General features: G+C 62.9%; 1 protein-coding gene across 1 annotated transcript; it reads right to left on the reverse strand.

Moving 5' to 3' along the window:
• Positions 1-2208: 2208 nt before the first annotated feature.
• On the reverse strand, positions 2209-8763 carry CALM3 (calmodulin 3). Its single transcript, XM_056137085.1, has 6 exons — positions 8343-8763; positions 5234-5264; positions 4045-4188; positions 3822-3928; positions 3578-3713; positions 2209-3487 (listed from the first exon to the last, which is right to left on the reverse strand). Exons 1-6 carry the CDS (start codon positions 8343-8345, stop codon positions 3459-3461), a joined length of 450 nt encoding a protein of 149 aa, XP_055993060.1. The 5' UTR covers positions 8346-8763; the 3' UTR covers positions 2209-3458.
• Between the last annotated feature and the right edge of the window lie 1225 nt (positions 8764-9988).

A 9988-nucleotide genomic window follows, 5' to 3' on the forward strand; every position in this document is an offset into this window, starting at 1 on the left:
TCCTTTCACTTCTTTCTCACACTGACCCACAGGAAGGGAACACACATGTGCGCGCGCGCGCACACGCACACGCACGCACAGCTGCTACACACATCCCCCTCCCACACCACACACCTACAGGCCACCCACATGGCAGCTCCCCTGGCCCTGCTCCCCTCCCGCGCTGTGGCCACTGCCCCACCTGCTGGCCGTGCTCGGAATGACAGCGGAAAACGGCCACAGCGTCTAGACCAGGATCCCGTGACTCTAACCTGAGGAAGTGGAGGCGAACCTGGGTTTCCCTCCCTGGGCTTCTCCGGCCGCCTCAAGGAGTGTGTCTGCGTGTTACCTTCTCAGGTCCCTGCTGGAATTCTCTCACTGCCACACCCCTCGGAGCCCGCCCGTGTCTGTCCCGTGTCCACCGGTGCCCAGGGAGGCTCCAGAGGAGTCTTTGTTAACAAACGACAGAAAGCCAGCCGGGTCGGGGTGGGAGCACGAAGAAGGCACTTGCTTGCGTGCAGCTGACCTCGGTTCGAATCCCCTGCACCGCCAGGGGTCACTCCTGAGCACAGGGTGGGGTGTATGTGTGTGTGTGTGTGTGGGGGGGGCGGGGATGGTGGTCCCTGATCACCGCCAGAACTTCCCCTGATCAAAAAAAAAGCAGGAAAGTCTTAATAACTTAATAGTACAGAATGCCTGGGAGGGGCCGAGGGGTGCAGGACCAAGGAAGCAGCAGCAGAGGACCGGGACTCACAAGTGCGTTCTGGGGTTAGGGAGGGGTCGGGCCCAGTTCAGCCACTTCCATTTTCCATCCTGGTACCTCTCCCAGACCTTCTGCCCCGCCATCAGCTCTTCAATTAAATAAAGGGTTTTTGGTTATTGGGCCACATCTGGCAGGGCTCAGGGATTGAACCTGAGCCAGCTGCAACTCAAGGCAAGTGCCCTGCCCCCTGTGCTCTGACCCCTTGCCAGCAGCTGTTGGTGCTGATTTGTCTTAGCTGGAGCCGGGACAGAGCTGAAGTGGACCCCTGGCGGGAGGTGGCCTTCGAGACCTGCCAGGTGAGACCTCCCAAGTAACCACTCAGGATGCCCTGGACCCCTCCTGAGATTCGTGGCCAACCAGATTGGGGGTTTAGCGTGACGGTCCCAGGCTGTGGCTCTGAGGTGTAACCCCCATGGGTTGGCTGGCTGTGTTGGGGATCCAGGATTGTGCCTTGCGATACTTGGAAATGTCATGGGTGGGGAGTTTTAGCTTTTTTTTTTTTGGGGGGGAATACCCAGAGGTGCTTTGGGTGGGGTTCGGGGAGGTTCTATATAGGGCCCAGGATCATGTACAGGGCACGTGCATTTCCCACTGTTCTAACTCTCTGACCCTAAGTGGGTATTTTTTTTTTTTTTTTTTTGCGATGCTCAGGAGTTACTCCTGGCTCTGCATTCAGGAATCACTCCTGGTGGTTTTCTGGAGCCCATATGTGGTGAAGGCGATCAAATCTGCAAGTTAAGTGCAAGGCAAGTGCCCTACCCACTATACCATTTCTCCGGCCCCTCAAATCCCCATTTTAGAGATAGGCATGTAGAGGTCTGACAGAGCCCACTTGAACCCCATTTACCCATTACTCTCCTGCAGTGCCACTGCCTCACCCAACCCCCAACCCCTAGAGATGGCAGAGTCAAAGGAGCTGGGGTTCTAGAAAAATGGCCCCATGCTCCCTACTCCCCTCTGCCCCCTCAGTGCTGGGGTCTTGAGAGGGGGCCCACTCAGGAAGGCCCCGCCTGGATTGGCCCTCCATGCGCAGACCAGAAGAGGGGCTGGAGAGGGGAGTGGTCTCTGCCTGACTCCAGGGAGTGTTGGGGAGGGGCCCCTAAGGCTGTGCAGGACCCCAGGCGGCCTGCCTGCAAGATCCCACTTCCCCAAACCTCCTACCAGAACCCCTCACTCGCAATGACTTACTGCACCCCTCATGGATCTGTGCACCTCCCCTACCCCCGCCTGCCTCCCTCCTCCCTGCCATGTTCCTGGCAATGCTCCCGAAGCTTCTGTTCAGACTTCACACTGACCCTGACCCCTCCCCTATTCCTCACCCACACGGGTTGGGACTCGAACCCCTCCCTCAGCCTCAGCCGCACATGCCCCCCCCACCCCCGCCCATGCAAAGGGGCGCGGCCCTAGGATCACCTGAGTGAGGCAGGGCAAAGGCCATGCCCGGCCATCAGGGGAGGAGACAGTCAGGCCGTCACGGATTTTATTGGAAAACAGTGATATATATTTTTCTTCACAGCTTGAACTGAACACGATATTGCCCGGTTTAAAAAAAAAAATTCAAAACGAAACACTCCGAGAATGCCCACAGCCTCATGCCTACCTGCCCTTCCCTCGGCTCCAGGGAGGTCCCTTTCCCCACCACCACCCTCCCCTGCCCCAGGGGGTGCCCGAGGGTGGAGGAGGGGAGCCCCAAAGCTGGGCAGGCCCAGGAAAAACTACTGACTGATCTGGTGGTGTGGGGGTGTGGGGAATGCAATGAAGGGGGGAGGGAGGGAAGAACCTGAAGGATGAAGGCCGAGGGGCCCACAGCGACACACTTGTCCCAGAGGCAGAGTCTGAAGCAAGCGAGCGGATGCATCATGCTCTCCGCGGCGTGGGGGGCAGGCAGGCAGGGGAGGGGAGGGGGCTGGGGGGGGGCACAGACAGCAGGAGGGGAGGGGGAGGGGTGCTTATTGCAGGGGTGTTCTCAAGAGAGCCTGGTGGGGTGCATTGTCCCTCTCCCCACCCTTCAGCGAGCCCAGCATGGGGTTGGACACAAGTCAGGATGGGGGACAGGGACGGGGAGACACAGAGAGAGCCGGCGCGTTACAGAGCATCCAGCCTCGCCCCCGACAGGGATGCGGCCGTGGGCGGGGCACGGCTTAGCACCAGGTAAGGAGAGACAGCTGGAGCGTGGAGGGGGCCGCGGGCTGGAGGGCCACAGGTGGGGTGGCCACTCGCCCCTCACCAGGAAACCACCTGGGTGGTCACAGAAGCGCAGTCGCAGGGTTCTGAGTGCTGTCCCCTCACTTGCCTGGGCCCGCTGCCCCCAGACCTGTCCGCGGGCACTGCCCACTAACCTGGGGGCCGTACGCGACAGCAGCAGGCAAGGCTCTGGCGCCTGCGTGACGGCGGGGTCCCCCCCTGGCAGCCACCCCGGCACCCCAAACCGGATGACAAACGGAAGGAGACACAGGGACAGGGCGCGACGCCCCCCTCCCCACCCCGGCTGGAGGAGGAAGGCTGTGGGGAGTGGGGGGAAGGGCAGAGGCAGAGGCAGAGGGGGAGCATGGAGGGAGACCCCGGAGGAAGGAGAAAGAGCATTCATGCAGCTTGGGACAAATCTTTTGTGGCTTTATCAGATTCTCAGTCAATCAATTGGTGTTAGCGAGAACCGGGCACGGGGGTGGCAGAGCGTGAGAGGAGGTCCAGGCCGGGCACGGCCACCGCCTGCCCTTCACTTCGCGGTCATCATCTGTACAAACTCTGCAAAGGGAGGACAGGAGGGCCATGGGGTGAGGGGGTGCCCCGCTGGCCCGCCCCTGCCACCCAGCTGGCAGCCCGGGTCCCCCTCACCTTCATAGTTGACCTGCCCGTCGCCGTCGATGTCGGCTTCCCGGATCATCTCGTCCACCTCCTCATCTGTCAGCTTCTCCCCGAGGTTCGTCATCACGTGACGCAGCTCGGCAGCGCTGATGTACCCGTTACCATCCTGCCGGGGCATTCACAGAGACAGATTTGAGCCTGCAAGCTGGGGGTGCCCCTTCCTCCCCCCCTGCCCCCCGCTGGGCAGGGGCCACTCTGGGCCGGGAGCACTGACCTTGTCGAAGACGCGGAAGGCCTCTCGAATCTCCTCCTCGCTGTCCGTGTCCTTCATCTTCCTGGCCATCATGGTCAGGAACTCAGGGAAGTCGATGGTGCCATTGCCTGCAGCGCCGGGAGGCAGAGTGGGGGCTTAGGGCCTGGCCCAGGAGCTCCCTGAGCCCTGGGGAGTGGAGCGGGGACCGTTCGGGGGGTGCTGCCCACCCACTCTGGGGGCTCACCGTCCGCGTCCACCTCATTGATCATGTCCTGCAACTCTGCCTCAGTGGGGTTCTGGCCCAGCGACCGCATCACCGTGCCCAGCTCCTTGGTGGTGATGGTGCCATCCCCGTCCTTGTCGAAGAGGGAGAAGGCCTCCTTGAACTCTGGGGGGATGGAGGCATCAGAGCCAGGGGCTGGCACGGGGCTCCCCGCAGAGAGCCTCGCCCGCCACCCACGGCCCCAACTCTGAGGGCAGGGTCCCACTGCAGGGGCCGGGGGAGGGGGGGTTCCCCGGCTATGCAGGGGTGACTGCACAGTGTGGGGCTGGCGGCCGGTGCGTGGGGGGGTGGGGGAGGGAAGGGGGGCCGGCTGCCAAGCCTGGAGGATGCAGAGCTGGTGGTGCTGAGTGGGAGGGCCACAGCTGGGGGACGGGGAGGGCGGGGGGAGCCGCAGAGAAGCACGCGGATCCTGCCCTCCCACTGGGCCCATTTTGGCACCTGGACAGCCCCCCCCAAAAATATTCCGGGAGCAGATGCCTGGCAGCCTAGCCTGGGGCGGCACCCCCCAACCCCCACAAGTCTGCTGGTGCAGTGGGTGGAAAGTGGATGGGATGTGTGGGTCCAGCTAGGGCAGAAGTGGCCTGGGGGACAGTGAGTGTCCAGCTGGGAGGCTCCCCAGGGCCCAGCTCAGAAGCTGATAATCTCTCTGGGGGGGGGGGAGCAGGGAGGAATACCCACTTCTCCTGTTCCCTCAGAAGCTGGCCCCCAAAACTGGTCGCAGAGCCCACCTGAACCCAACAGCAGAGCTGTGGTCCAGGGTGCTGGGGGGTCTCTGCCCCACCTCTGAATTGTGCCTTGCTCACTCACTGGCCCCGGGTAGAGGTGAAGCCTGAATGGGGGCATGGGGTGGGAGGAAGCCAGATGAGCTGCCGGGGTGGGGGTGTCCCTGTGGGCCTGGGCTGATCAGCGTCCTTCAGGCCTCCAGGCAGCTGACCCAAACCTGGAGTGCTGCCAAGTTTTCTGTCTGGTAAAGAGCCTGGCAGTTTTGGGGGGCTTGGGGGTGGCAGGCCAGGTGGGCACAGGCATGGCCCATCACCCCAGCAGCCGCACGGGCAGAACTGGCCAGGCCCAGGAAAACGACATGCCTCTGGGCTGGGGTCCCCCCGAAGGCCTGTCCCCATCGCCGAGGGGCGGGGGGGGGGGTGCTCACCTGCTATCTGCTCCTCAGTCAGCTGGTCAGCCTGCAGGAGCCAGAAAGAGAGAGCGGTCAGCGGGAGGCGTGCAAGGGCCAGAGGCTGGGGGACCCGGGAAACACCCGGCCATCACATGTCTTGGCACGGACACTGCCAATGGTGGCACCCCAGGAGCCCCCGAGGCTGAGAGAAGGAGCAAGAGCCCCAGAGGCGAATCCAGCCTTCTAGAAGGTTCCTCACTGAAAGAGGACAGTCCCCGGGCAGGGCCTCGGGAAGACTCTGGGCGTTTTCTGTGTCACCTATTTGAAGGTACTGGGTCCAGGCCGGGTGGAGACTGCGGGCACTGGGGTCTCCGCAAGTCCCAAGACGGGAGGGGACAGGAGAGGCTGGAAGCGCCAGTGTGGCAGAGGTAGAGGACCAGGCCAGCTCCCTGCTGCATTGCTCAGTGTGGGTTAGGCCCAGGCTAACTGCGGTGCCCTAGGCCTCCTGCCCTGAGGGATTAGTCAGGTTCAGGGACCCCTCCGGAAGGAGCTCAGTGCGGCACTGCCCCAAAAACCGAGGTCTGTGCAGCAGTGAATGAAGGACTGCTGGAGGGGCCCAGGTAACCTCCATTTCTGGCAGATGGGATTCGAGGTTCAAGCTTGGTACCTTCAAGGCCTCCAACAAATCACCTTTGCATCCTTCTATCAGGTGGTTCTGGGGGACAGCACCCCACTCCTAGAACCATCCACTGAAGAACTGGGCTAAAATGGCTTTTTAAAGGAAAAGAAAATCTGAGGGAAGAGGTACTTGGGCACTTGAGTCCAGCCCCAAACAGGCAGACTGATGGAGGCAGGGAAGATTCCTGTTCATTCTGGAACAGTCTGAAGGCTGCAGAGAAGGCGGGGCAGTGCTGCTGGCCCCTACATGCCAGCCCAGAAGGCCAGTTTCCTCCACACCCCATCCTCCTTCCCAGGGAGCCCCTGGCCCCTATAGACCAAGCAGCCTTGCTAGCTGATGGGGGGGGGGGGGATTGCTGTCCCTCCTCTGAGGATTAGGGGAGACTCCAGCTGCCTTTCCACCTCCTCACGCTCCCCGCTCCAGTGCAGTTCAGCCCCCTACCCGGGGGTGGGGGGACATTCAGAATGCATGAGGAGGCAACGCTTGTCCCTCACTGGAGCCCTCAGACCCAGTCATTCTCTTTCAGGGACCAGTTGCCCTGGCTGGGAACCCCCATCCCCCCAGGCTTCTGGCCCTGGCGATGTTCTATTTCACCCAAAACCAGTGCCGGGGCCTGCCTCTGCATCCTTCTATTCCCAGGTTCCTTTCAGAGGCTGGGGGAGATCATCGTGGGGGGGCGGGGAGCGGAGTAGCACCCAGTTGCCAGGGTTGGGGGAAGCAGCGCGTGGGGGGGAGGGTGAGTGGGAAACCAAAGGTGGCCCCTTATTAGCCAAGGAGGTGGCGCTGCGCCGAGCCCAAAGTCCAAGGCTGCGCCCAGGGCCGGTCCCACCCAGCGGCTGCTGATTACAAAGGGAAAGAGAAACCACTTGGGGAGAAGTTCGAGGGTCCCACCGTGGAGGGCTGAGGCGGCTGAGGAGCGGCAGGCGGGGTGCTCGGAATGGTGGGAGAGGATGTTGGGGTGCTGAGAGCAGCCCCCAGGTGGCCAGGGAAGCGGGGAGCCTGGGGCTGGGGGCGGCAAGGACCCACAGTCCTGCCCCTCTCTCCACGGGCCGCAGTCCAGCACCCACCCAGGAACCCAAGGTGACGGGATACCAGGGAGGCCCCCCGCCCCCACCCCCGGGCTCCAGGAAGAGGCGTCCGATTGTCACCGACGCCACACTGCGCCGCGCTGTCATTTGGCACCAGGAGGAGCTGCAGCGCACTGCGTGGGGCTGGGGTGCGGGCGAGTCCCCGCACTCTGTGCTGGCGCGTTGGGGCTGGTGAGGGGCGCACGGTTTGAGGCTTCGGGCGGGGGCACCCCCAGCTTGCACCCCACCCCCATTTCCTGCGGCTTCAGTGCGCAACGGGCCCGGGCGACTCCGCCCACCTGCTCCCCTCCACCCAGCCCGCAGCGGCCCAGCTGCCCCGGGAAGGGGACCGGGCCACAGTCACTCCTGTCCCCCTCGAGGCCCACTCCCCACCCCCGGGCCGGCCTTTGTCCCCACCCTCTCCTCCACACTTCTAGGGAGCTCCGCACCTCCCGCTCCAAACCTGGGACCCCCCTCGCTGCCGCTCCTTTGCTCCGCAAACACCCCCACCCCCGTCCTCACCTCCCACCAGCCAAGCGCAAGGGGGAGGCAGAGGGTCCACCCTCTTCTGCAAACCCACCTTTTCCGGGAGCCGAATGGGACTCCCCCTCTCCTCCCTAGCCCCTGTCTCCCCTTTAGTTCCACCACCTGAAATCATAGAAACGTCAGAACCTTCTCTGGCCGCCCCCACCCTCTCACGACCCCATCACCCAACCCAAGGCCTTCCTCTCCAAGTTTGCACCTTGCCCTCCTCCTCCTCCTCCTCCTCCTCCTCCTCCTCCTCCTCCTCCTCCTCCTCCCTCTTCTGCGGCGCCGGTCTGGGGGGCACCCCCTCCGCTTTCACCCTCCAGGGTCTGATGTGCAATAGAGTTCCCCCTCCGCGGCGCCCCAGGTGCTAACCCAGCCCACTCGGTCTCCTCTCTGGGTCGCCCCCATCCCCGGGAGCCCGGCCTCCTCCCGGCGCCCCCCACCTCCTCTGCATCCTCTTCTCAGGACCCAAGCCCCCGTCCGAACCCCTGACCCCCTTCCTCAGCCTCAAGTTCCTGAAATCGGCCCCCGGAGCTCCGGGAACACCCAACCTCGGAGCCTCAAAGCCCAGCGTGGGTTCAAAAGCCCGCAGGGAGATCCCGACCTCCACGCGGGGTCGCCAATGTCCCTTTGAGGGTCTGGCTGCCCATCTGCGGGGGGGGGGGGCGGGGGGTCTCAACCCTCCATTTGGTGCTAAGCGTCCCTTTAGGGGTCGGGGGTCTAGACCTCCACCTCCGGGCTCTGGTGCCCCTGATCCGCCGGGGAAGATGGGTCCCAGGGCTCCGGTCCGAGCCCCGGCCTCCTGGGGGTCCTGCCCCCGGCGTGCCCACCTCCGAGTCCCCTGCCTGGATGGTCCCTGCCCCTCACTCACCATGGCGAGGTTAGGGGTGTCCGGAGCGCGGGGATCAAGGTTCCTCCGGCGGCGGCAGCAGCTGCAGCAGCTCGAGCTCCGCCGCGCGTCCGCGCCTCCAGACTCACTGCCCGCAGCGCGCGCCGCCGCCGCCGCCGCCCGCCCCAACGGTCCCTCAACGGCCGCCGCGCGCGCCCCGCCTCGCCCGGCCCCGCCCCGCCCGGGCCGCGCGCCGCCGCACTGCGGAGCCCACGGATCCCTCCGCGCGCCGCGCCGCCGGGCCCGCGCCTGCCTCGCGCCGCCCACCAGCCCCGGCCTTCCCGCCGGCCGCGCGCGCGCGCGTCCCCGCTGCCGAACTACTTTTTTTGCCGCGCGCCCCGCCCCCGGGGGGGAGCCCTCGTGCCTCTTCCCGCCCCGGCGGAGGGGTACCGCTCGGCGGTCCGTGAAGCGACCCTGTGAGAGCCGCGGCGCTATTGGTCTGGGTCCCTAGCGGAAATGAGAGCGTGGCTCCGATTGGTCCAGCCTTCCCTGCAATGCGTCAAACTGGGGCGAGCCACTGCGTGGAGGTGGCGGGGAAGCCCCCAGTGCGTGACTCGCGTGGAGTTTCTGAGGTGTAGGAGAGGCGAAGGTGGGAGCTTCGTGGCTGTTAGCGGAGCGAATGCGTCATCTGTCCGTGTCCAGAGAGTGGTAGAAGGGCCGGCGGCAGATACCCAAGGACTTTTTGGGTTCTCCCCTCAAACGGAGGAGTTGGTGCGATCCAAAATGCAGGCGTCTGTAGTCCCGCCCTCTTCTGGGCCTGACCAGGTGGCGGGCTCTTCTGGGTTTCCCCATCCTCGCTTTGAGGGTCCGCGCACGATGGCAGATGTCTGCATCCTGGGCTGAGCCTACGTGTATGTGGGACCCTATCACTGCTTCACTCAGTCCCCAAACACCCTCTGGAAATAATACACTCATTCATTCATAAAGAAGCATAAAGTGACTGCAGGCAGGGAATTTTGCCTGGGGTGGGGTACCCATGCATCCTCTTATGAACCATTCCTCGAGCACGTGAATCTTGCATCATTTCTCAAGGTTACAGCCATAGAAGGGAAACAACAAAGACAATGCAAGAGTTAGCCTGACAGTTTAACTGAAGTGCAAAACACTCTTCTGTTTAAATAGGCCATAACTTTGCTTCTGTGCCCCTCCCACTTTCCTGTGATTGGCTGGGGAATGAGCAGGTGAGCCAGGCAGGGCCAATCATTTATGGACGGAATGACACTTGAGCCAATGGCCGCCCTTCCCTAGGATTTAGGATCTGGGGATTTCCTGAAGACTTTAGGAACATTTTTGAGATGGCGAAGCTGTGCAAATCCAAAATCGTCTGTGACCGTTTTCCCACTGCGTAGCCCCAATCTTCCAGTCTCCTCAATACCTCCTCAATATGAAGAAAGTGTCTAGAAGAGGTGCAAGCAAATAAAACTGATAAGGGACAGACACGAAAAGATATGGCTTGAGTGAGTTCTGTTGGCATTTACTTCTCTGTTTCCCTGGTTCCAGTACCCATTGAGACCAGCTGCGCACCCTGATGGTAGGAGTCTGATTACCTGAGACATTAATGCTTCCCTTTTATCTCAAGCTAGTTAGTATTGAATTTCTGTCACTTGCAACCAAAGAGTTCCTGATGT

The sequence above is a fragment of the Sorex fumeus genome, unplaced genomic scaffold (genome assembly GCF_029834395.1).
Source record: "Sorex fumeus unplaced genomic scaffold, SorFum_2.1 ptg000122l, whole genome shotgun sequence".
Taxonomy (NCBI): domain Eukaryota; kingdom Metazoa; phylum Chordata; class Mammalia; order Eulipotyphla; family Soricidae; genus Sorex; species Sorex fumeus.

Excerpts from the sequence above, each read along its gene's own strand:
- CALM3 (XM_056137085.1), bottom strand. Across the intron at positions 3,929-4,044 it reads CAATGAGGTGGACGCGGACG|GCAATGGCACCATCGACTTC; the intron begins GTGAGCCCCCAG and ends CCGGCGCTGCAG. Across the intron at positions 3,488-3,577 it reads CGGGCAGGTCAACTATGAAG|AGTTTGTACAGATGATGACC; the intron begins GTGAGGGGGACC and ends CTCCCTTTGCAG.